General features: G+C 32.1%; 4 protein-coding genes across 5 annotated transcripts in view; 2 read left to right on the top strand and 2 right to left on the bottom strand.

The window, feature by feature from the left end:
* Positions 1–176: 176 nt before the first annotated feature.
* On the bottom strand, positions 177–2,418 carry GatA (glutamyl-tRNA(Gln) amidotransferase subunit A, mitochondrial). 2 transcript variants are annotated; one of them, XM_018538450.1, is made up of 3 exons: positions 1,940–2,418; positions 1,854–1,888; positions 177–1,600 (listed from the first exon to the last, which is right to left on the bottom strand). In XM_018538450.1, exons 1-3 carry the CDS (start codon positions 2,383–2,385, stop codon positions 570–572), a joined length of 1,512 nt encoding a protein of 503 aa, XP_018393952.1. In that variant the 5' UTR covers positions 2,386–2,418; the 3' UTR covers positions 177–569. The 2 variants fall into 2 exon arrangements, with proteins under 2 accessions (XP_018393952.1, XP_018393951.1); XM_018538449.1 differs by having other exon boundaries at positions 1,854–2,418.
* A 784-nt stretch (positions 2,419–3,202) lies between these two features.
* Positions 3,203–5,519, top strand: LOC108772635 (uncharacterized). Its single transcript, XM_018538207.1, has 6 exons — positions 3,203–3,386; positions 3,791–3,916; positions 4,053–4,439; positions 4,848–5,104; positions 5,165–5,372; positions 5,485–5,519. The coding sequence occupies exons 1-6, from the start codon at positions 3,203–3,205 to the stop codon at positions 5,517–5,519; spliced, it is 1,197 nt and encodes a 398-aa protein (XP_018393709.1).
* Positions 5,520–6,924: 1,405 nt separating this feature from the next.
* On the top strand, positions 6,925–7,934 carry LOC108772877 (uncharacterized). Its single transcript, XM_018538522.1, has 2 exons — positions 6,925–7,380; positions 7,752–7,934. The coding sequence occupies exons 1-2, from the start codon at positions 7,125–7,127 to the stop codon at positions 7,868–7,870; spliced, it is 375 nt and encodes a 124-aa protein (XP_018394024.1). The 5' UTR covers positions 6,925–7,124; the 3' UTR covers positions 7,871–7,934.
* A 2,672-nt stretch (positions 7,935–10,606) lies between these two features.
* gem (transcription factor CP2 like gemini) overlaps positions 10,607–27,690 on the bottom strand; it is a gene marked incomplete at its 3' end in the record, with an annotated part of 22,350 nt that continues 5,266 nt past the window's right edge. Inside the window, exons 4-12 of the mRNA XM_018538628.1 lie at positions 25,083–25,163; positions 22,734–22,946; positions 22,264–22,408; positions 21,365–21,577; positions 20,733–20,981; positions 20,543–20,619; positions 11,593–11,845; positions 10,725–11,175; positions 10,607–10,635 (exon numbers count right to left, since the gene is read on the bottom strand). Coding sequence (XP_018394130.1) covers positions 10,607–10,635; positions 10,725–11,175; positions 11,593–11,845; positions 20,543–20,619; positions 20,733–20,981; positions 21,365–21,577; positions 22,264–22,408; positions 22,734–22,946; positions 25,083–25,163 — 1,711 coding nt within the window. The remainder of the gene's footprint in view (positions 10,636–10,724; positions 11,176–11,592; positions 11,846–20,542; positions 20,620–20,732; positions 20,982–21,364; positions 21,578–22,263; positions 22,409–22,733; positions 22,947–25,082; positions 25,164–27,690) is intronic.

Here is a 27,690-nt window from a genome sequence, read left to right as displayed (position 1 = left end):
AAAGTAAATACGAAGTGCAAAAATTGGACATTAAAAGAGCTGCATTGTCTTCAAAAATAAAAACTTAATGAAAAATTACTTTTTCAATTACATGTATTTACTTCGAAAAGTTTTTCCTTCACCTTTTTTTCGAAGAATTGGTCTTACGGTGAAGAGGACCACAATTTCATCTTTGTGTATAATGAATATTAGGGCGCAGCGCGGCAAAACGCGACGAGGGTCGTTTGGTTGCAAAAGCAAACGCTATTACTCGACGAATAGAATTTCAGATACGCTCGATGGTATACGGGGGTGTAACTCAGTGTAACTTGTTTGCATTGCATGGCCTCAGGGCTACGCTACGCGCCGCGCCGTTGCGCTACGCAAGGAAATCTATATACTAATTTTCGTTCTAATTGTATACGTAATACCCAAGGGTGCATACATGAAATCCGATTGTATAAGCTGGCAGTACGTATGAAATCGTAACAGATCAATCTAACGTGACATATATGAATAATGTTGCAAATTTGAAAGAATGCAAAATTAATAAAACAAAGAAAATGTACCAATGTTTGTAAAAAGTGGTTTTATTCAAGCAAACATGAATTCTTCAATTCGAGTCTCGGAAATTGCACCATCTGTTCGATCCACTTTGCCACGGTAAGCAGCCTCTGTTCGTGAAAAAGCGGTGCCATTAATTGCAAGGACAAAGGTAACCCATTGCGAGAGAGTTTGATTGGTATATTGATCGCGGGCAAACCAGCCATGTTCGCGGGTTGCGTACAGTGATCCTGAATTAAGCACTGTGTCTGATTGTCCAGCTGTACAAATTCGTCATAACTAGGAGCTTCGGTCAACGTAGTCGGAGTCAGCAGGAGATCTACATTACTATTCCACAAAACATCAAAGTCCTGCGCGATTAATCTGCGCATTTTCATCGCTTTAACGTAATATTTCTCGTAGTTTTCCGCCAAAAGAAAATAATTCCCGACTAGTATACGACCTTTAACCACGTTATTGAAGCCTTCCGATCTGGTTCTCTTGTACAGTTCGTGAGCTGAACTCCATTCATCGGCTCTGTGACCGTATTCTATACCGTCGTAACAAGCCAAGTTGCTAGCTACGTCGCATCGATTTAAAACAGAATAACATACTATAGAGTAATCAGTGTGAGGTAACGACACTGGGACGACACTGGCTCCCGCTTCTTTTAAAAGACAAGACACCTTTTCCCAACATTCTGCAGTTTCTTCGCTTATGCCTTGTACCCCATACTCCTTTGGTATCCCAATCCTAAGATTACTAATATCTATCGTTTTGGATAAGTTAATTGGAACATATTTTTTTTGTACAGTAGTAGGGTCTGCTTGGTCGGGACCAGCTATGGCATTTAAAATTAATACAGTATCGTCTACTGTTCTCGCGAGAATACCAGGTACATCCATCGAATTTAGCAGAGGAATAAGACCATAACGTGACACCAAACCGTAAGTTGGTTTCAAGCCGATTAGACCGCAATAGGACGCAGGATTGCGAGTAGAACCACCAGTGTCAGAGCCCAAGGCTGCATAACAGGTACCTGTAGCTACTGCGACTGCCGAACCTCCACTACTGCCACCTAAGATGCATTTATTATCTCAAAAAATTATTACTACTTAGTAAACACAAACTAACAATAATGTAACATCAACGTTATAATTTTACACTCCACAATGTAACTGTTACATATATTTACACATTATTAAGTGTGAAATGATAATATTAATGTTATGTTACAATCAATTGAAGTATATTGAATAATATATTCCTCAAAGTAATTAGATAAATGACAAAAATACACAAATAATAGCTAACAATTTTTTGGAATGTACCTGCTATGCGCCATGCATCCTTTTCATGGGGTTTCCTTGTAGTGGCCCGCGAATTGTCAGGCCCACACGAATAAAATTGAGACAACACTTCTGAGCCCCATAAATTCTTTGTTGGTCCATAAAGCGAGTCTACAGTGCCGGAGCCCATAGCAAACTCATCGAGATTAGTTTTGCCGATCAAGACAGCTCCCTGCGTCCTGAGTTTCTCGTAGACGGTAGCGTTGTAGCTCGGAGAGAAGTTTGCCAACATCCGAGAAGCACAGGTCGTAGGTTTACCCTTGACACAATAGTTGTCCTTAATGGCAATGGGAATGCCGTCGAGTTGTCCCAGTAACGAATTTCTTTGTTGCCTTTCATCGGCGGCGTTTGCTTGCTCTCCCGCAACATCGCTCGTCACGTTGATATAAGGGTTTAAAGGCTTGACGATTGAAGTCAGCTTAATAGAAGCCTTACAGATCTCGGATGGTCGCACCGCACCACCATAAATCTCCCGACTAACTTCCTTGATCGGAATAGATAATAGCTTGTTCATCGTCCATCCTGTGACATGCCACTATTACGTATAACCTTTATACCGGCAATGAACACATAACCTCAAATTAATCACAATTGGCAAGCCCGAAATTGCTATTGTAAACAATTCTACGAGTTTTGCGAGTGCGAGAATGCGAGATATTCTCGAATACTCGATATTCGAACGTAATTCTTAGAATCGAATCGAATATGGTTCAAATTCGAATAGTCGATAAATCGATTATTCATTATTCGATTTGTACTCGAAGCGTTTCAAATGTAAAACTATATACATTCGATATTTACTGCCAGTGCTGAAAATGTGTAATGCATGTCTAATCAACAATTTTATAGAAGAATAATGTGTGATTCAGAATAAAAAATGTAGAAACAATATTTCACATAACATATAATTCTAGCAAATATATTAATATTTTTTATAAAATTTTTGTATGTATAATTAATAAATGAATACTTTAAAAGAAATTTCTGATAAAATATTTTCGAAAAAGAAACTTATCAAAAGTGTTTTCATTTTCATCCCCTTTCCAAATGATATATCTAAATATTAGATTGTCAAATAATAATTTCTTAATAACAGTTTAATCACGATATGTTTATTTCATAATATGGCGAAGGAGACTGCGGGCACGGTTTTGTTTATATACAAACCTTGAGAGAAACTATCCATCAACTTGTTATATATATGTGTATATACACTTCAATGTTGAATGGATCGTCGAGCTAAACACAGATGTCAAAGTCAAAAGTATTAATTGCGAAAGTATTTCAAGTGTTTCAACATATTAATTGTGCGTTTAGTGATCTGCAGTAACATGTCACAAATAATTCACACATATGATAAAAATAAAAATAAACGTGTTACTATAGCCAATGTATTTTCAAGTACACCAACTAAATCTATAATAAAGCATGGCAATATATCTTTATCTGAGATTGATACAGGTTCTTCTTCAAGTGGAGGTAAAATTACAAGAAATGTACGGTTTCAGCTAAGAGGTGAGGAAAACTATATTATAATCAGTTTTTGAACATGGCCGGGAGACACTATACTTACGTACATATAATTATACTTTTGTAACTTTTCCTATTATAGATACTTACGTACATACTTACGTCCTGATACTTACGTACATATAATTATACTTTTGTAACTTTTCCTATTATAGATAAAATATTTTTCGATAGAAATTAAGTCGTTAAAGTTTACAATAAGTTAAAAATTTCTTTTTTAATAATACTATTATAATTAACAAATTATGCAATTAAAAATATAGTTTATGTTAATTAAAATTTAAAAAAATAAAAGTTTTTAGACCAATATCTCCAATTTTTAAAAAATTGAAATAAATATGTTATACATTGTAAAAAAAATATATATTAATAATTAAATAAATTTTTAGATTTGGCAAACAAGCACGAAAGACACTTGAAGAAAAAAAAGAGATCAGACATAAAACGGATAGTGAAAAACTCTGACAGCAAATGTGAAGCTAAACGAACAGAATTAATCAACCAATCTTTAAATGGTTTGTTTATATCAATTAAAATTAGGAAAAAATATACCTAGAATTTTCTACAGAAATTTTTTAATTTTCAAATTCTTGAACATTAAATAAATAAAAAATACATAATATAAAAACTAATGTATTCTTTATATAACAGAGGAGCGAAAGAAAAATTTAAAGAACAAAAAAGAGTCCGTCAAAAAGAAGCTAATTGTAACTCAAACAAAAGACAAGGATAGTGAATGGGAAACCGAATCGGAAAAATCAGTTAATGAATTATCAATTCGTTCTTTATCCACCTCAAAGGACGACGAGCGCATGAAACTATTTGAAGATCCGTGTACACCGGAAAAAATTCGAGATACACCGAAAACATATGAAGAAATTCTGTTGGAATCACCGATTATAGGATCCTTTAGAAGAAGATCATGTTTAGTTTCAAAAAAGAATGACATCATACTGCAAAATGAACTATTTCCGATGAATTGGTTACCATCGAAAATACGAAATCTAGATGAGACAATTGAAGATGAAACACTATTCGGTATATTATTAATAACTATTTAATAATTCTTTTAACAAAAAGTTCTAAATTAATTTTTACTTAATATATATATAATAATATTTATCTTATTATTATCTTTATTCTAATCATATAGTTGGTCAATTTATTTCTTTTATTATATGTAATTTATTATTACGCATATCTTTATCTGCATGTCTGCCATGGGGAGCCGTTATTTCTGAACATTAAAATAAGGATATTAAAATGGCCTATCTTTTATATTAATTAATATTTTCAATTAAAATGGTCTACCTTGTTATTAATTAATATTTCCAAAATATTTTTGCAATTAAATTCTTTTTATATAATGTGCTTTCTGCTCTTAAAATGTATATAATTATTAATTATATTGTATATGTATATGATTATAAAAAATTGCTGTTTTAGATTATGAAGGCAATAAAAAGGCACACGTGTCGTTACAGAAACCAGAAATAAAATCTAAACAAACATCTAAAAATGTTAGCTTTTCTGATTTACAATCTCCGACGATAACATTTCGTCGGGATTGGCCTATCAAAACATATTCTAGAAAAACTACTCCGCATTTAACATTATCTTTCGAGCTGTCACCAATCAAACTTATGAGTTTTAGACCAAGACTTCCTAAGAAGACAAAAAATACTCCAATTCTTCCAGTAATGGTATGTGTTTACTGTTTCTCAATATCGAAATAAAAATGATAAAAAATGGAAAACTTACAGGACAGCTCTTCTCAAGAAGAATTTAAAAATGACAAACTCAAGACAAAGACTAGCAAAAGGAATATGAGAAACCAGAAGAAGAAAATTAAAAAACCCCACCAAAAAACAAAAACTAATAGAGCCGTCCAATCTACATTAAAACAAAAATATGATATATATGATATATATGATGAAATAGACACTGAGTTTGAAAATGGTGGTCAAGATGGTAAACGAATATCTTTTCGTGAATTTTGTCAAAGAAAAGATGTCAAACAAAATCATAAAACGTCTCCCTTAGATATTGATATATCTAAATATAATACATCTTCCTCGGATAGTATATTCTAAGGAAACTAAACAATTAGATCATTAGTTGTACGACTTTAATATTGAAAATTCGTATACACACACATATGACATTTGTAGTTGTTTATATACTACTGTGTATATATTTTGTAAATGTGCTTAATTGCAAATTTATATTTTTCAAGATCTATATGTCTAAAAATTTAAATTTTCTGAAATGTTACAATTATTTATGATTATACATTAACCAGTGTGTTCACATAAATTTTCTATGTAATAATTTATGTTAAATATATGTTGTACTGCAATTATTTTCTTTCCTTTTGATTATAAGTTATCGCAGATATTTGTTGGCTAAATTAAAGGTATTTAAATATATATGTTCCCCACTCTCTACTTAGTATAAAAGATTTGTATACATAAATATATAATCTGATATTATTTTATTATTTGTATTTATATATATATATATATATTTAATCTGATTTAATTTTTCGATTTCGTTTCAGTAGATACGTTTTATCTTTGTTGATCAGTTTCTTGCTATAAAGTTAATATATATGATACAAAAATGAAGACAAGTATTTATTCACAATCTTTTGATTTTATAAATATCTTACAATAATATCAATAATAAACATCTTACAAAATTTTCATTAACTTTGATTTCTAGTATACGAGAAAAATTAATAGTACCATTTTTTTTAGTTAGAAGCTCATTCTTAATATCAAAATATTTTCAGGTAAAAAAAATAATTAATAGAATATCCGTACATGTAATATTATTAAATATGTAGTAAATACAATTAATACATACCCAAACACGTAAAAAGATTAATTATTTTATAAAGAAATTCGGTCCAAATCGAGCAGTAATAAGATGTTTTTATAAAATAAATTTCTCAAGTCTAGGTCTTCAGAAAATATACACAATTGTGATATTATTTTAATGAGTTTATAATTAATATCTAACCCTCGCTCGATTTGAAATTTTGTCCATCGTTTGCTAGTATTGCTTAACGAGTAAATAATGAAAAATTATACATTTATTATACAGTTATTTTAATAAGAGAATGTACATTCTAAATTACTTTATTCTATTAATTTATAGGCTATATTTACTAAATATTTAAGTTAAAATAATTGTTTATCATTATTAATTATAAAATTAATGTAACACCGAAAAATTTATTCAGTTTGTAATCAATGTCATCAAGGAAAAAAATTGTATAATTTCTGTCGACCTGTGTATTTGCACTTCCACACATTCGGTAAATATTGAATAACAGTTAAGTCGATTAAATAATCGAATATCCTTGATGATCTGTCTTTATACGAATCGTTAATGCATAACACCAATTAGTCCGATGATTTCTATCTTGCCAATTGAGCCAACAAACATTAAAATATCGTTTATCATTTGTAAATTGACGAGACAATAATAAGTCTTCCATTTCGCCAAGTGTGCATAATTGAATTAAGTTTACGAAGTCGTTTCGTCGAAGAAGCTAACATATCTCAGTGTATTTTGAACGTTCCTTATCTAATCGAGTCCACTCGATTGCTGAATTTGATTGTCCGTGTCCAATCAGTGTAACTTTTACCCCGCACTCGTAAAGACCTCTGCTGCTTTTATTTCTGAATTAAGTTTTTGTGCTCGTTTGTATTCCATATGGAAGAACAGTTAGTGAATCCATTTGAAAATGACAATACGATACCGGACGAGGTGCAAGAAAAACTTGCGAAAGTGGTCGAAAGATATCAACAAATGAGCGATGAGGAAAAAGAGGAGTTTCAAAAGGGCGCCTTTGACGTATTAACAAAGAATTTGCAAAAGTCGAAGAACACAATTTTGCATACGTGGCTTACATCGTACCAGTCTTACATTCTGTTTATTTTCGCGGTATTGATTGTGGGACTTCTGCTCGGTATATACTTCTTTCTTTTCATTGCAAATTTGCATTCTAATATTTAGATAATTAGATATAATCAATAAATAGTTACAGTGATAACAAATATACAGATAACAAATATACAGTGTTAATGACAAATTTCGAAACAGTTACATAATTATATATAAATTATATATCTATTATCTTTTATTACACTGTTGTATTATATTTCATCTTCAAACAATTGAGAATGTTTTTGTAATAACTATTTTATCAGACATTTTTACTATAACTTAGATAATTGAATAATTCTTATCTTATAAATTAATAATAATATTATAAGATTATTATTTATTAATAATAATAAATTATTATCATTATTTAGTAATAATTTTGTTTTCGCACAGTTATCGTTGCGCGCAGATTATATCAGCGCACGAAAGAACGAGAACAACATCAAGAAGAGAAGAGAAAACTAAGACATCAGAAAGCAGAGATGAAGAAAAAGAAAAAAAAGCAAACATAACGTGCAATCATTTACATTCAATAATGTTTTAATAGAAAAATCTCATTGACGAACAGACGATCGATTTCTTATAATAAATTCGAAACATATGTTTCACAATTTGTAAACTTTTTCTTAGATGGATTAATTTTTAATTTAAAAAACAAAACATTGGCATCAAGAAATATTTATTGAGCCATTTCGTTAATTTAACACTTGTATAAGATATACAACAAAATTAATATAAATTGGGATATACATTTTCGTTCTCAAATATGTCAACATATTTTTTAATTGTTAAATTATAACAGAAAAATAAACTGTATTACCAAATAACATATATTTATACTTATTTATAATTATAGTATATATTGAACTCTTCATAATTGATATCACACTATAAAAGTGAGCGTTTCCATTTACAAGTTCGATTTTTCATGACAAAAATAACACTTGTTAGGTAGTCGATGATTAATTAATGTACTTTTTGTTGCATTATAAAATGTGTTATTATTTTATATCCTTTATATGGAAACGCACAATCATATAAACTATATATTTCTTAATAAAATCTTAATGTATTATTTAACAGACACTAGCTACTATTTAATAAGCTGCATTGATGTTTGTATAAAATTAGTATTGTAATATATAACGAATATCTATATACAATCGTAACTATAAACTTCATATTTTAGAAAATTTTTTTAATTTCAGAATCTCAAAAGTACTAGTATAAAAATCCCATTTCATTCCGTACAGCCCATACTTCCCGTAAGGTAATATCAGCATTATAATATAAAATGAGAACATATCTTTTTCGTTTACTATATCTATCTTATTTCAAATAGTTGAAATAATTACGTCTATATTGGCACATTAACAAAGACATAAATCTTGTTAATATAATAAATTCTATTAATTTTTTTACAATAATAACATCATTTAGTTAACAATATTAACATGTTAAATGTTTATAAAAGCAAAAAAGAATCTACACACTATTTAAACAGAAATTGTTAAGTCAACAAAAACAGTAACAATTATATACAAAATAAAAATTTTATACTTATTTTTAGCGTGGCACATACATCGAAAATCGATCGTTTTCATAAATTGTACTAAAACGATGTATAAATCGTACTTTTCTTTACGTAATCTCTCTTATCTTTCCATTTCTCATTCTGATTTTTGCTGAGTATAATACATACATATATAATATATATATACAATATACAATATTAAATATTTTTCAAAATTTATAATCAATAATGTTATAAAATGATAATCGAAAAAGTTTACCATACATGTTCTTTTGCATTCAGTCGAAAAGGCACGCTTTTATAGATATAATTATTTTACAATAAACTAAAAAAATATATTTTTAATATTCCATAATATTTAAATGGCACAAAAAAAACTACGTTAGTTTGGGAATCCTTTAGCTTTTTAATTCTTAGTGTCCAATAACAGGAGGGATGAAGGATGATTGTTTTTTTCTCCGTTATAATAATTTTAAGTTTTGTGCGCGGTTTCGAAAAATATTTATTAATCAATAAATGTCCCCTAGGAAATGCATTAATTGATTAATAAAGTAACTCTATCTGTTTAAATTTTCGGGAATGAGTTACTAGCCCAACCTCTCTGGAAAGCCAGAGATTTACTTCGTGCAGATTACAAATTAAAAATCTATATGTAGGATGAGGAATCAAATCGAAGATCAGATCAATTAAGAGTTTGATCACATACGAAGCTACGCGATCCCATTGTCATCCTAATCGTGTGAATGTAAAAATCTTATTTATATATGTATATCTCTTGCTCTTATTAAAATAGTATGGAAGCATTCATAAGTATACAATAATGGATGGAATAATAGACTTTTTTTTTATATTCCCTATATATAAACTATATTCTCTTCTAAATAAATCACAAAATTGATTATATGGTTATTTTACATTCTTCCTAATAGATATAATTCCAAATAGGAGTCGTCTAAAATTGAGTATTTTAACTCACACAGTATAAATTCGATTCGTATCATTTGCATACGTTCGAAGGTCGGGTATTTGAAAAGTTTGAGTGCTACTGTATATATGTAACTTATATATGACTATATGAGTATGTTTCGACAGTTATGTTGTAAATATAGTATGATATGCACAAACAGATATAATTAATATTATATATAAAACTATAATACCGCAAATCTTTTAGAAATGTTTACATATATATATACATAAATATATATATATATATATATATACATATATATAAACATAATGCAAAGATAGCTTTCTGAATGAGTTTTATTTAAATAAGAGAAAGAATCCTATTTTTGGCCAACGGTAAAAAGTGCTTAAAAATATAAGTTCTTTATAATTTTAAAATGTTTATTAACATTATTATTAAAGCAATGATCAATATAGTTTGTAATTTCCAGCTTCAATTTATAATTGATGTCCATTACAGCATATTTATTATATGTAATTTATTTTTGTATTTGGTTATATTTCTTGTAAATTCAAAAATTATGTTAAAAAATATTTTAATATAATTATTAACAATTTTTTACAAATTCTTAATTAATAAAAATTGTTAATAATTTCCAAATTTTTTTCTTCAAGTAATATACATATAATAATTTATTAAATTTTGTGTTTTTTCTTTCTCTCTTCTTCTCTGATTATTCTGTATATTTATAAAAATGATTCAAAATAGAATTACAAAAATTATTTAAATTATTTTTGATTTTATTAATAATTTGTAACGCTCGCTACCTGGATCTGAAAAAAAAAATATATTGGCATTATTAGTCTTTCCAAAATTGTCCTTTTTAAAATCATGAATAAAATCGCAATAAAATAAAGTTTACCTTTAATAGTCTCAACGAGATACATACTCTCGTCTTTCATATTCGCTACCAGCTCGTCAGTGACCAACACGTGTATACCCTGTGGTCCTAGGAACAGTATTGAGTGAAGTCGGTCGTGGGGCAAGTTTAGAGCGTTGAGCAACTTGTTTGTGAGAGCGGTGCTCGTTAAACTATCGAGGTAGGCGACTCTCCAAAGTGAGCCGTTGCTTTCCAATGAGAAATAGAGAGTGAGCTTCGGGGTTGGAGCCTTAGAATGCAATGTGTTGAACAATCGAATGCCGTCTGCCACGCCACAGATCTGGATGAGATCCTCTCGGGACAAGCGTAAAATATCCGATGCAGAGAAACTTGCAAATGTTGACTCGAATGCGTTGAATCGACTGGCGCGAAGCCACGCGGTTGTCTGTGTAGCATTTGCGTCGGGCGGTAATTCGGTGAGACATGGGGCACCCTGCAAGATTGCATATAAAGTTATCATAAAAAGCAATGTAGGTTGGATAGCTTCAAATTTTATGTAATCAGCCTTCTAATTATTAACTTTATATTTATAATTTACAGAGAAAATATTTTTTTTTTAATATACCTTTAGTGGCATGTAATTTGTTTTCGTATCTTACATCGAGCTATAACATTTTTTAAATATAATATTTTTTTAATTATTTTCTCTAAGAATTATAAATATAAAGTAACAATTATAAAAGAATGATTATATAACATTTTAAATTACCCAATCCACATCGCTTTTAAACATTATGCAAATGTAATACGAGACATTTGCTTCTCTTTTTATTGATTCTTTATTTTAAGATATTGAACAAAAAATTCAGTATCGAAGAATTAATTAATTTCCTGCAATAAGGATCTTTACTATTTTTATAAACTCGATTAGTTGTTGCGGGGAAGCAGCTTTGCGTGCTGTCAAACTAACATCAGCTTCAATGCAAGGTTGATCCGGCAATATGGCTGCTGGCGATGGCAAGGCTGGCGCCGTTCCCACGTTTTCCTTCACAGCGTCTGAAGCCGGAACCAATGGTACAATACCAGAATTAGAAACCGAAAGTGCTGATGGGGCAACTACCGGAGAGGAATTGCCGCTGATAGCCGTGCGTGTTTGTGGTGATCTAAAAAAAACACCAAAACCATAATGATTACTTAGGGTTTTTCTTAAAAATTTGAAAATTATAAAGATGCTAAAATTTTACATATATATACAATATATATATATATATATAATTGTTACGTCTATTATTCACAATAACAATATGAGGCTGTAATTATTTCCTTCCAGCAAGAATGTCGCGATGATTTTCTTGCTGTATGGAAATTTTTCCGATATATATAACATTAAAAAAAAACGCACATTAGATTCAGATATGCGCATATTCGTATTCGTTGAAGTACGTCATAAAACGTCAACTCTCTTATTAATTGTGCATGCAACATAAATCAAGAACTGTTGACATTTATACGCTCAGCTGAACAATTTTACGTACATAAAAAACGATACAAGGAAATATTCCAGACAGACATTTCCCGATAAAAATTATTATAGTATCAAAATAACTTTTCTTATAATAACATAAAAATTTAGAAGGCATGGTAAAAGAAATATTCACATGTGTAACCGAAAAATTTATTTGTTTAAATATGCCAATTAATGCAACTTATTTTGTCGCATAAAATAGAAAATTAATTATTAATTTCATACAACTGACTTTTTATAATTTCAAATACTTGTCAAATGTTATAATATAATTATAATTGTATAAAGAGAACATACAACTCTGTGGTAAACATAATACGTGATTTAATAAATATATTTAAAGCCTAACTTTATTAGTTAAATACGAAAGTCATATAAATACAATTTTAATATCATCTATTAGATAACGATATAAAAATATAAAATTAACATTGCAAAGCATCTTCTTTGACCGTAGCATTGAATTCAAAATAAGATTTAATTGGTATTCATATGCGATATTCAAGAAGTCATCGATACTTCTTAGGCTTCTGCGTAAAAACGCGTTATGTTAAGTATTGAATTGTAAACTGAAGCCTGTACATATAAACTTACATCATGTTATAATTTTGCTTATGCGTGGATATAAGTTTACGTATAGGTTTCAGTTTACAACTAATACAGATATCCTTGTGCGAACAACTTTACACTGTTAAAGTCATAATGTCAAACTATTTAAATTATTATTCTAATCATTTTTATAGATTGCTATTACTTTGACTAATAAGTTATTACTTTAACTAAAACAATTTAATTCAAATTAAAGATAACAAAATATTAATAATAAACTGTATAATATTGAGCTCTCGAGATAATAAACATATAACTAATTGAACAAGGACAATTGAAAGCATAGATACTTCGTGCGTTTTATTTAAAAAATGTAATATATTAGACCTCTTTTAAACATTGGTATATCAATCGAATCGAACATTTCGGCTATATTTTAACCATCTTCAGCTATATGTTCAGTGTACCATACATATACGTATAATGTTGGGGTATGTTAAGTTAGCACCCCAACTATAGTACTCTGGAGTTCTGATTAGTGTTCCCACTTCCTTTTGACGAGACGAAGAGTTCCCTATAGTTAATAACAAGAGTTTCGCTCAATAAACATCTTTTTTACATTTTTTAAAAATGGGGTGCTAACTTTTTATCGAATTTCGAAGTGGAATAGTTCTGAGCGGCTTAACAGAAGTATTTTATGAATACCTAGAGTTCTTGATACATAAAAAACATTTTTGAAGAATAATAAAGTTTAAAAAAAATAGTAGAAATCTTTGAAAATTTTTTTGAGAGTACCGAGTAGTTCTGAGTTGCGTTTCTTATAGTACTCGACGAGTTCTATCGAAAACTGTAAGGTGGAAAAGCGATTGGACCAACGGTTTGCAAGATACAGCGACATTTGTCAGATCAACAATTTTTAAAGTGAGTATATGTCGGAAACCGTTGGTCCAATCGCTTTGAGCCCTGATACTTTTCGACAGAACTCGTCGAGAACTGTCCAAAACTCCAAACAGAACTACTTTACAGGACCATTTAAAAAATTATTAAAAAATGATTATTAAGCGCATATGTCATTAAAAATCATAGAGAACTCTTCGTATCGTCAAAAAGAAGCAGAAATTATCATCAGAAATATTGTATCTAAAAATTAATTTTTCAAAAATTTTTAATTTTTGTTTCATTATTCGAACATTTTTTTTACATATCAGGAACTCTAGGCAATCGCAAATTGAAGCTATTAAGCCGCTCAGAACTATTCCACCTCGAAATTCGATAAAAAGTTAGCACCCCATTTTTAAAAAATGTAAAAAAAATGTTTATTGAGCGGAACTCTTGTTATTAACTATAGGGAACTCTTCGTCTCGTCAAAAGGAAGTGGGAACTCTAATCAGAACTCCAGAGTACTATAGTTGGGGTGCTAACTTAACATACCAATAATGTTGTTATCAAAAAAGAAGATAGTCATAAAGTGCAGCAGGAATGTCTCTCAAACTGCCAAATTTTTAGAGTAAGTGACTGATAGTTGTTAAACTAATGTCCAATTTCTTCACCTTTAGATAACTTTTATCTCGAAGATATCTCGTAGAATACAATGGAGATATCTCCTAAATAAAGTTATCCGCAATTTATCTGGAAGTGAAGAAATTGGCTATAACAAATTTGTACTAAAGTAAAAGCACATTAGAACAATATGAATATATAGAAGACTTATCCACTGTACATCATAACTGTACAGTATAAAAGCGATATAACATTGTCTCAGAAGATAAAAATTTATTTTAAAAAACGTTGCGGATTATAAACGTGTCTGTATTGTATGGAGTTCACTAACAAAGTGTGTACTAATATAAGTGTATATAAATACACGCGGAGAAATCAAATAATGAAACATCGAAGGAAAAATTATATAGATAGTCAAATCATATGATGTGTTTCTATGTTGGTGGAACTTGTTTAGAACGTTTGAATGCGCATAGTGCAAAAACTCTGTGTCAGATTTTGCATTAAGATCAAATGTTATTTAACTTAAGGGATTAAGATATCATTGCTCCTTTAAAGTTTAATGTGTATCCGCTTAGAACCTTCATTTTTTAAAATTCCGTTTTTTTTTTTAATAAAAAAGCTATACAGTAAATATCTTAAAAAAACATCAGCATATGCTTACGCGGAATGTCCCTTTAGACGAACTATCAGCTTGACTTTTTTGCATCCGTCGAGTTTCTTCGTTTCCCAACGCTTCCTTATCTGGAGACTGACTAGTCCTCCTCGCATTATGTATCTTCTCTTCATCCGTACATTTGATAGGGCATGAACGAACTTAGCTATGACCTGCACGTGCGGGGGACCACCACTCACAACTACCTCGTGCTCCAAAAGCCACGTGACAAATTGATCGAGCGGATAACGCGGCCGCCTGATGGACCAGCAGCTTCTCAAGTTCCAATAATCTCTTGACATGACGAGTACAATCTTATTACGGTGGACTGGACCGAAAAAAATTCTCTACGGCAAATTGGTTTTCTCTTTAAAGGCCTTCTTCCGACTTTTCACGCGTTCATTCATAAACGTGGTACACCCGCACGCTCGAACGTCCAACCGTTTTCCAAGCGTCTTTCCATCCATTCGTGATCGATATTGACGAGATGTGCCGTTCTCGAATCTCCGTTCTGTCTTATCAGTTCGATCGAATAACAATTAATCGCTCCGATAGACGGCCGTCCACATCGCACGGCTGTTCGTGATATAACGCGAGTCGATCGGTGATGCGGTGTGCAATGTTCACCTAATAATTAAAGTTGCTCGGTGAATTTGAATAACAGAAAGAGCTCAGCTCGGCAGATAGGATAAGTTCGTGTCAGTCAAATTGCATTAGTCTGCCGCAAACCGGATATTGCTAGTCGCCCGTCGACATTTGTACGCCAACGAGCGCTCTCGAAATTCTGACCTTCACACGTGGCTCCGGTCCCGAGTTGAAATATTCGAGTCGCGTGATTGGTGTGTCGTATACTTCTTTTTTTCCTCTTTCTTATACACAAAGTACAAATCTCGTGCAAACACGTCGTCGCGCAATAATCACTAACGATCCGGAATTCCGCGATCCGCGAAGAGCAAAATCCCGTAATGAGATTTCTTAAAAATCCAAAAATCTTTCTTCTTCTGTCAAGTGCAACCGATTTACACTTCTTCACTGCTTGTAGGCCGTTCAAACTTCGTTATTTGCCTTCCACTTGTCCAATGCACCTCTATAAAAGGAATGAACTTTGTATCCACGAGAGTCACCGAGCCTATATGATGTTTATCTTCTTGACATGTGCGTGCTGCCACTTTGCATCAAGCCTAATTATAGTGCAACATGTGTGCCATCGCAGTTTTCTATTGCCTCATGAGACACTTCGATGTGTGAAATAAAATAAATTCACCCTGTTTCTTCTTCCAGGAAATTCTCTCTGCGCGTTCTGAAGTTATAAATCTTTCTCCCTTTTACAACGCAGAGACAAATGTTGAGATTATAAGATGGACTATAGAAACTATTAATGCTTCTTAAATTGCACAATTAATCTCATTGACGTTTCCTGATACACGATCTGTATAAACGACTATAATAATCTCCTTGTTTTTTTCTCTCAAAACTATAAATAGATTTCACGAATCTAAGTTAAGCTTGCTCGAAATTATATAATGTTTCCTGGAAAAATCTTCGTTCCACTCTCTTGTGCTTATGTGTGTCCCCTTGATTTCTCAAAATAAAATTCCCATTAATCGGGAAAAGCAGGACATGCCCTGATAACAAGACTCAATTTAACCGCCCTGGCGCGTCAGCTTTTTGGCGGTAGGGCTGCTCGTCATCTGAGGAGATGATCCTGCCGCGATAGGAGCACGTAGATAGCCAGGATGTCACGTGTTATCACAAAATTTAGATAATCAATCAACGTAGCTAAAAGTGCGTGCGAAATTCGCGTACACTCTGTTGGAAGTCGCTTATCTGTTGCGACGGACGAGGGCATTCCTGAACGGTGCTCACTCACGATATATCGAGCCGCAGATCTCAATATTTAACTGCACTTGAAGGAGACCACTATCGCCTGAAGAAACTCGCTCGATGCATCACACGTGGTTATTAAACGCGGCCGGGAGCTGTCATAAGCTATCTGTCACAAGTGATCTCGTCAGCGGTTTTATTGCATGACTAATAGCTGATTGATTGCGTTACACTTGAGTTCCTCGCGAAGGGAACCACGGATATATGGGACAGCAAAGTAGCTACTTGTTTAAAAGACAGCGCAATACCAAGTCGCCCTCGATCACGATGCAATTCGGATACATCAACAGCGCGAGGATAAACTGTCCCGATCGGCGAAGCTGACACCCCTTATACAGTCGTCGAGCGCATTATTTATGCTGGCAATCCCGATCGATCCGCTTCTTGTCTTGATGGATTCAGTCACCGCGCCGGAACCTTGTCGCGCGTATACCGGAATATACCGGACTAACAATAAGATTAATTCAGTTATCTCGGACGATAACTTTAGCCCCACTCTTCTCTTCTTGTCTGACTCTACACAAAGCGCAGGTGACTTGTTCAAATATAGCGAGCTTTATACAAATTCGTCAAGCGAACAATCAAACCGCAAGTACAGAAACTTTGCAAGTCTTCCGATACAATAAACGTCAAAATTCTGTCGGTTTCCTCTTCATCTTTAATTGTCTCTTATATCTTTAGAGACAATTAATTCTCTGTAGATCGGAGCACTAAATGCACGATGCAGACTGAAGAAAATCAAATCTGTGGAGAAATGACGCTGAGGAAATTAAATTATTTCTTTCCGAGAGCTTTGCACTATCTTGAAATGTTTCGAACGAGAACAAGTTAAAGACTACCGGTTCGGACTGGTACCGGTTCTCGCGCGTACGATGCAACTGAGCGACTGCAAGCTCAGCCGCTTTCTTCCCGAGTGATGCCCGGCGGACTCGCTTCAAGGTTGCTCGCGCGCGAGCTCGGTGGGATATCGATTCCCAATCCAGACAGAAGAAGAAATTATGCACTTTTTTCGGAATCGGTAGCAAGGAGAATTAATAAATGTCGATTAATAAATGTCGCAGGCAATTATGCGAATGACGCACGTCACCGTTAACTTGTAAAATAAATACGCGCTCAGCGGCGAGACTTGATCACAGTGGTTGTCATTCCGATTCGAGAATACGATCACACGATATTTAACTTTTTGCGACCTGGACGCGCCTGAATGGATTTAGCAGGAATCGATACGCGGCTACGCGCAATATACAGCGTTCGGAATTTATTCGTGTATCTCTCTTCGCGTGTATATCTCCTCCTCTTTCCTCCTCGCTCTTTGCCGGTTCTCCAACTTCCCCTCCATCGAGAGGCTCGCCATCGGCGGAGACAGGGACGCCGGCTCGCGCCAGTTCAAGCCAGTTTGTCGGCGGCGATGCCCGGCGTCTACCTCCATGTCCCCCACTTCCCGTCCACCACTACAGAGGAACTCTCGATGGTGGCATAACCACCGCTACTATCCTTCACCAGAATAAATTCCCACCCAGCCACGAGCGACTTGCAGAGCTCTGACAACGTCGCAGTGGCTTCTGGTTTAACCGAGAAGTGCATAACTCTCTTCGGACTCCATTCTTTATCTTGATGAAGCAAGGAGTAAAAGAAGAATAATAGAGGATGATAAAAAGATAGATATTTTTCAATTCTTTTCCTCGGGAATAAATAAATGCAGCTTTATTTTCTTATCTTTTTCATTTTTTCTGCTTGTAAGAAGGAGAACGAAGGAAACAAAGAAAAATTTTTCCTCTGTCATACTTTCGAAAAAATTTCACACAAATGTTCTTCGTCATCTTCAATTTATTCTTTATCTCTTTCTTATAAAGAATAAATTACACTAAGATTAAAATTAATCTATAATTGGTAAAAATGGACATTACTCCAACAAAAAAAAAAGTTAATTCTTTTGACTTTTGCTTTTCACTGATCAATTTTCATCCAACAATCCATTACCAACAATACTAGAATAAAAAAAAATAATATGTCAGTTTTCATTTCTGAGCTCTTTTCATTTCAATCAAAAAGAGCCGTGAACAGATAATCTTTTCATTGCGCAATTCTGTTTTCATGGGTTTGTCATTTCTACCTGCGCCATAACATTGTGAAGGTCGCGGTATAATTGCTTTTAGATTGCTTGGTTTTATGTGCATATAAATAACTCGCAGAAACAAAAACAAGGATTGGTGGACATTAGTGAATCGGATTTATCGGAAATATACTGTTATTTATATTCTCGAGACAGGTATTTGTAGAACGCCATGCATATATGACGCAAAGACTCGCTTGACTACGTGTTCTCAGCACGAATCGGCAATCAGCGAATCGCAAACCGAGACAACGACATATGAATTGAGAGAGAGACTTATCTTACTGACTCTCATATTATACCGATGTGGAATGTCGTATATAAATCGGATTACCAGAAGTTATAAAATATCGCTGAGATAAAAATAAGCTGTATAAATATACATATAATTATACATACAATGTGCAATTTCAATGTTTATTTTGCACGCTGATATTTTCAAAGGAAGCGAAAATACTACATGTCGAACGACACAAAACATTCGACTTAAACAAATGATTCATCTATGTATACTTAGGCGGATGCCCAAAACCCGCCGTATCCAGAATCGACTAGTTGGCTATTTGTACAGTAAGTCGTTATGAGCTACAGTAAGTTGGAATTCGTAATAAGATTTTTATTGCTTCTCACTGCTCCATAAAAATATTCAATCGATCCAGCATCCATATATAGAAGTGCTATATATTAACGGTAAAAATAAAATTCGTGATATTTTTATCTTTTATTAATAACTTTTCGTTGAGCACATAATTGATAAGTTTAACAAGATTCTTTGTACAAGGATATAAATCTTAAATTTATTTTTAAAAGTATATCATTGAATAATTCTTTAAAATTTGTAGATTTTTATTTTATACGAAAAGTCTTGTATATTTTTAACAAGACATTTAATTTTTGTTGTATTTCTAACAATAAGTTAAAAACTTATTACCATAATAATAATCATATAAATATAATAATAATATAAAAAATTAAAAATTAAAAAAATACAAATATAGTATTAAAGTTTTAGAAATTTTGATATTGTTCTTTTACAGTAATGTGAAAAATAAGAATAAAGAAAATTAACGTGAAAGACATACTTGTAGAGTATAAAGGTAATTGTATAATGAATGACAAATTAATAATATCAATTAATTATAGAGAGGCGATACCGTCCATAATAATTATCCAATCTTTTACTCAAATAATCTAATATCCTGACATTTAACTCAATCTAAAATATGTAAAAAATCTTAAATAATTATCTATCTTAATTTAATTCTCCAATCTAGACATTTTGCGACATTAAAAATATCTCCGTATAAAAATGAATCAGAATATCATTGCGTTAATTTCAACATAGAATAAAATGCTGCTGATACCGCTTCTGTTAAATTATGCAAAACCGCTAATATACTATAAACTGCAAATACATTTTTACGAAAGATGTTATTTCAATACACCTGTTCTATAATGATATTCAATAATTTATATTTATACATAGCATACTTTTCATTCATGTATTTTTTCCCGAATCTCGCATTTTTCGTGTGATGTCAATTTGTTATCAAATTGAATTTTATTTATCATATCTTTAGAACGCGCAATTGATTAAAAATACTTAAAGAAAATTAATATAATAATCAACTTACATTGCATCCGTTGAGGCATACGGGCTTCCACCATTCTGCGCTGACAAGTTTGAAGGCGATAAGGATTCCAGAGGAATCTATGACAAAAAAAACAGGAAAAAATTGAAAAACATTTTTATTTTTAAAGCTTTTAATTTCGATACTTTTTTAAATTCATTTATAAGCGAAAGAATTCTTTGTTAAAGCTTACATCGGAGAGGACGGTACAGTCGTAGCTAGGTTGATATTTGTCTTGTTCGTGTGGAGGACGTCTTAATATCTTGTCACGATCTTGCTTGTGCTTACGGTCTGCTCCCTTTAATTTAAAGACTTTCACTTGACATGAGGCTGCGTGTAGACGTGGTCCTCCTGGCAATCGAGTCTCTACTTGAATTCGGAAAGGAACGCCTTTCTCGCCACCATGCTTTTTCGGTGTAAACTCAGTACTTATGCAGTTGACCTACTCGCAAATACAAATACGTTTGCTACATAAATAATACTCCAGCAAATATTATAAAATCGATAAATATATAAACAAAATATACAGAATAAAAATTCTCAGTATTTAAGAAAAATGAGATAAAATAAAATAAAGGATATTATAGATATTGGCTCTCAATATCCCTTATTTTACTTTTTCTTATTACCTATTCGGTAAATATATCTCAGGGAAAATCACATTTGTATACTGGATTTTTATTTGTAAAATTCCATATATTTATGAATTTTATAATTTCTTCGTTGAATTATATTTACAGAATATAGCGCTACGCGAAAGTGAGAGATAAATTGCGTTTATCATGAAAAAATTAGGAATGCAAAAATTCGTTAGCAGCGACGTACTTTAATATAAACGCCGACTTCTTTCGTGGGATCCCACATAAACTCCACGCTGTTATTAGACGGCGATGGTTGACAGACATCTACCATACCATAGCTGAGAGGAACGTCAACCTCTAGTAATCTCTCTCCCGGCCTAGCGCGTTGCCAGGCCAGCATCTGTTCCCGTTCTGTGTATTGCAGCCGTCGCTCGTGGAAGCAAATGCGAATTGTCGACTGGAACATAAAGGTCGAATGTCCCTACAGAGGCGTTGTAGCACCGTTTGGGCGACTCACATCTTTCGAACGTCGAGCTCACGCCGACCACATTAATTCACATTTGTAATCGCGGATCATCTATATTTTAATCTTAAGATAAATTGATGTAAAAGGATTATGCCCGTTTTTACCATCTCTTATAATTTTAAGAATTAAAAAAAGAGATGAAAACTAAGAGATAAAAACCAAAATTGTAATTAGGTAATTTACATTAGTGGAAACGGGGATTAGAGTTTTAATTACATAATTATTAGGAGAATATTAACCATATATAATTAAATTGTTGAATCTGTATTGTGAGATTTAAAGAGTCAAGCAATGTCATTAATCAGGCAATGATTACATCAGTACTTGTTACTAATGAAAGTTATGCTTGCGTATTATTTGTTATATAACGATTTATTGAGGAGTTCATAATTTGATTATTGATTAATATGAGATTATATGTACAAATTGCCTTGCATTATTTTACCACCTTGATTTCTGATTAAAAAAAAACTGTACTCCACCAAATGATTTGTACCAGCATGAGCTCGCTTGTTTACCTCGTGGGAAACTAACAAAGCGTTTTTTAAGATGCCGCTACCCAAACATTAGAAGCATCCGAATAAGCGTTCTTTCCTATTTAAGGACGATTAATGTACCTTTAAAATCTTTCCACGATAAGCAGACAAATCGCCTAATTTTTTCAGTTTGATCTCATACGATTGTCCTTGGTTTAGATACGTCAGCGTTTCTTCATTAACCTTGGTGGCGATACTGGTAGCGGCTGCTAAGACATACTGAAAACTAAAGGAAAACATACGATTTCATTTTTAAAATATATTAAAAATAAAAACTAATATATAATACATAAAATAAAAAAATTAAAACATTTGATTTATATTATAATAATAAAATATTTTACTAAAATGATATTGTACCTTTTAATTTTATTGAATCTTTTATCAACCGAAATATTAGTAAAAGCATTAAAATCTCGATGACTACTTTAGTTGGAAACAGCACGCAAGTAAAGAAAAAAAAAAAAATTTGTATATCAATATCATATATTATTTCTAATATAATATTATGTTATTTGTTTTTAATAATTAATTAATATTTAATAGCGTACCGGCAATCCTCGTTCAATTCGTTTCCCTGCTGAGAAGAAGAAACGTGGTTGGTCGCGGTTGAAGTTGGCGGGTACTCCTCGTTGGAGGAATACAAAAGTTGGTGGAGACTAGCCGCGGTTTGTCCATTGTTGTTGCTATCGGCCTCTACGGAACCGACATTTCCATTGCTAGTCGGCACTGTATTGATCGCCCTTTGCGATACGTGATTTAAACTGAAATAATTCATAAGATACAAATATTTATAAACTGGTTAGATTATCGATACCGCTGGTTTTCGCATGAGAAAAGTAGACAGAAAGTTTTGCCCTGACTTCAACGTTGCACCCGCAATAACATAATCACAAACGAAAGGCCACTGAGCGTGTCTACTAGACGAGAGATTTTATCATTCGTCTAATCAGCCGATACCGGACTTTCCGAACTCTCTTCCGAGTATATCTCTTTTACTTGATTTACATATTTCACATTAAACGCGAAGTGCAACAACGTTTCACGATTAATATCGAGCCACTCACTATAAATTAAAGAAAAGTGACGGCGAGATGTTCAAATCCACAGGTGTTCTCATTTTGGTGTTTGATATTCAATAGCAATTTCCACTCGATTCCATAGACTGGATGCGCACAAGTCCGCGCAAATAATCATCAACGTAAAAACTTGTCATTTATATACAGAGGTCCATCATCTTGAATATTACGTCAGCTTTTGCCCTGACTTTAACGTTGCACTCGCAACAACATAATCACAAATGAAAGGCTACACCGAGCATGTCTATTAAACGAGTGATTTCATCATTCACTTAATCAGTCGATACTCGACTTTCCGAACTCTCTTCCAGATATATCTTTTATATGATCTACATATTTCACGCCGAGTGCGGAGAGCAACAAGAGATCACGGGCCGACCTCTCACAATTTCATCTTCCGCTCATCACACATTGATACGATGAGCTCGCGCGATTCATGCAACGCGACGATCCGGTAGTTCTCCGTTTTTCCATTTATTTAAACAATATATATCAGTCTTAGATAACAAGTTCACAGATAACAGATAACAACTTGGACAGTAATTTTCTACATAAGCCATCGAACGAAATAATAATTTTGGACAACGAGTGGATTTTCTTTACAAAAAGGAATAAAAGTATACATACAGAATACAGTTGCTGTATCACTTAAGTATCATTTCACGATTCTATAAAGATATTTAATATTTAGGAGGTCATTAGATATTGATATATGTAAGAATCATTTTTCTTTTCATATTTATTTCGTGAGATCATATCACTATTCCGTCTGAAGAGCTCATACTGCAACGTTTCTTTCACGCGCACTGCGTTATCCGTTGCACAGAATCCTATTCGATCCCACCCAGAGAAAATCTCCCCTCTCAATCTTTGTACTAAAGTCACAAGCACGGGATGCGATATCGATTCGCGATTGACGTTTATGATCGGCGCGTCGCACGGCCAACTCCTGCTTTACGGAGTAATACTCGCCGTGCGATAAATACGTGCGCATAAGAGAATAAGAAGTCTGACCCGAACGCGAACGACTTACTCTCTCGATAGCCGCGAACGAGAGCAACGATATAGCCGCGGTCTTATCTTTGCGACCGTGTCTTTGCGGGGGAGCCGCGCGTGGCAAATTCCGCTCGGAATACTGTTTACCCCCGTCACCCCCGACTGGTCCCGCGGGAGAGATAAATGTCGTATTGTAGTCGTAATCGTAGTAACGTCAGTCACTATCATCGATACCGCACGCTCTTCTATCCTTTTTTTACTATAAATAAACAATATTACGCGAAAATGATCCAATTAGGAAAAGGAAAGAAGAAGAGGGTCGTTATAAATCTAAAAAGTCAAACCGATCGAGAAATGTTCAATACAATTAAGCAGAGAAGGCCCATATTCGGTCTTGGTGTCTAATAATATCTTTGTGTGAAAATTTTATAATTTTCAATTCAAAAGAGATTCAAACGTAATTGAGTTTAAATGAATTTAAACTCCACGTTTTCAAATTAATTTGTCAATTATTAAATTATAAGAATTTTTATTCTTGGTCATTCGAAAAAAATAACCTTAGTATATATGATAATTTTTTAATCCTTACTATACGCAATAATCGTTCGTGTCCCGTTAATTTTTGTCATTTTTTACAAGTATATAAAAATTAAGTTATTCATACTTTAACATCTTTAAAAAGCACTCTGATAAAGTTGTCATTAAAAAAAAAAGAGAAAAAATCATTACTTAGACAGATCTTAGTATTTCAAAGAAAAGAAGTGCACATAACATAAATGGCTTAATCATATGTACTTAATATATGTACAATCTCTGAAAACTTACTTGGGGTTGTTATGCTGATTCTCAGGTGAAGGCGCCTCTTGCTTGAAGACTGTTAACGATGGCAAAGTGAGGAGGGCTTCGCTGAAAGAAGATAAAAATTTTTGTTACGTCACAGTTTTTAGTACTCCTTTTTTTATTTTATTTGCAGATATATATGTAAGTATAATTAAAAATTATGTTCAAATATTCTTTCAATAGCACTCAACGCATATTTTCTGAAATTAAAGTAATATAACAACAAAATCTTATAGTGAATTTTAAGAATTATTTTGAAAATTGTCAATTAGCTATTTTTAAATCTTCAATTTCCTTTCTAACAATATTTAAGAAACTTCAGTTATCTTCCTTTTTATTTTCTTTTTAAGTCTTTTTATCCTTTCAAAAATTTATAATATACCTATAATCTTTTCTAGAAATTATTTTATTATTTCATTAAACTAATATTACAGTATAAAATGACATGTTATTGCAACATAATGTTTTTATTTATTATTTTGTAATAATTATCTATCCATAAGCAACTCAAGGTTTTTTCTTAGCAAAACGCGTTTGTTATATTGACGCACAATGATGGTATTGATGATTACGTTATGGTGTAAAGATTAGAAATTAGGGTCAGCTCATCTTGCAATACACCGAATGTAGATATACCCATGATAAGGAAGGAATAATTTGAGAACCACTATGATAATGCCAAGAATAGTAAGGTCAGCGCAAACTGGAATAAACTAGTTTAGTGTGTAACGAATTTAATCGATGTAAAATATTTAATACACTAATAAAATATCAATACACTAATAAGTTAAACATACCAACGAAATTTATTTACGATCTTTATTACGATATTTACATAACTGAGATACAACGTGGTTAATCGTGTAAATTGTGTGCACACGCTTGTTATAATTCGTGAATAAATTCTTCTGGCTATACACAATCTAATATTCCTTGAATATTAGATTTGCGAATCACAAATGACATATAAATCTCTTTTTTGAATAGAGGAGTTTAAACAATTAAATATAATGTAATTTCATAAAATTACTTACCCGGTTTTTACATACTGATGCATACCTTTATTTATAATTAAATTAACACCTTATTTTTAAAAATTTTGAATAAAATAAAATTGACAGAATACACTTTAGTGGAAATTTACTTATAATCCTTTTGACATTGAAACACGAGAATTTATCACAATTTTTAAAGACATTTATCGAAACCACATTCTAAAAATGACATGTATTCAAAGTAGCTTCCAAGTAATTTTATCTTGTCTTTACGTGCTAATATAAAAATATATTATCACTATTATACATATATATGTATTCATTATCTCTTATTACTTTTCAGTAACTTTATACTTATTTTGATTTAGATATTATATTTTTTATAAGTCGTTTTTATTTTCCATGATATGTTCGTGCCACGTTTCAGCCGATTCAAACAATAAACCCGTAAGTAGTTTCAACTAAGTACTAATAGAACGACTGCATGCTACTGTTACTGACAATTCTCTTCTGATAATTTCATTAACAATACAGCGAATCTTGCGACGATTCGAGATAATTGCCGGCTCAAAATTCTTAGACAGGGCCGTGCCTAGTAAGTGTGGAATATTATATACTATGTAGGCAGCTAAAACTAGCGGCAACTAAAGTTGAAATTTATTGAATTATATTTGAATATACTACAAATGCAACAAAATCCTAGCTTCTTAAATGTTGTCTTCATCTAAAATTACCTTCCACTATTATTCGTTTCCATCAATATAGATTAACTTCAAACTCTTATGTCATTTCTAGAAGTGTAGATTAAACTTAACATTGGTTTAACTTGCTTCTTTTTTTCATAAATTAGGATTTTCTTTTTCTAATTAAAGATTAAAACTAATATATTAATAGAAATAAATAATATTAACAGAAATAAATAATAAAGAAAGATAAATAAATGAGAGATGGAAATGGACATTATAAATCAATTTACTCTTAATTTTTCCAAATTTCAAGATTGAAACTAAAAAGATATGAAATACGATTCATTCCGATACAATATACTATATCTTTTTTATCTCTATTTTTTCATTGGTTCCTACATACAAATAATTATGTATACATAAGATGCACATTGCTGAGGTGGTAAAATTATTTTTGCACGTATGGGCGGCCAACTCTGTTCGCACATCTCTGCCTTAAGAGATAAACCAGCATGCTGTCAAGAATAAACCGGTTGTATGTACACCTACGAACTGGTGTGCTAGCCGGTTTCTTACCGGTTTGAACCATGCCGAACGTATTCGACGCGTGTCTTCATTCATGGACACGTCTGTTTTTTTTCCGCACGTCATAACTCTGTTACGTTTACGTACTCGTATGCATGTACGATCAGCTGATACACGTGACAAGACCAGGTTAGTCGACTCGAAAGATGAAGATATTTATCTCTCTATTTTATTAAATACTAGAAGAATTTCTTTTCATATTATAATAAAAAAAAATACTTAAGATTGTACAAAATTGCATTAATAAAATTATCTCTGAAAAATATATTGATCACGATGAAAAAGAATCAAAAAGATTTTATTTAATTTTAAATTTTTGTTATAATA

The sequence above is a fragment of the Cyphomyrmex costatus genome, unplaced genomic scaffold, assembly GCF_001594065.2.
Source record: "Cyphomyrmex costatus isolate MS0001 unplaced genomic scaffold, Ccosl1.0 scaffold193, whole genome shotgun sequence".
Lineage (NCBI taxonomy): Eukaryota > Metazoa > Arthropoda > Insecta > Hymenoptera > Formicidae > Cyphomyrmex > Cyphomyrmex costatus.
Note: the sequence above shows the minus strand (reverse complement) of the source record. Positions and strands in the feature narration are given on the sequence as shown.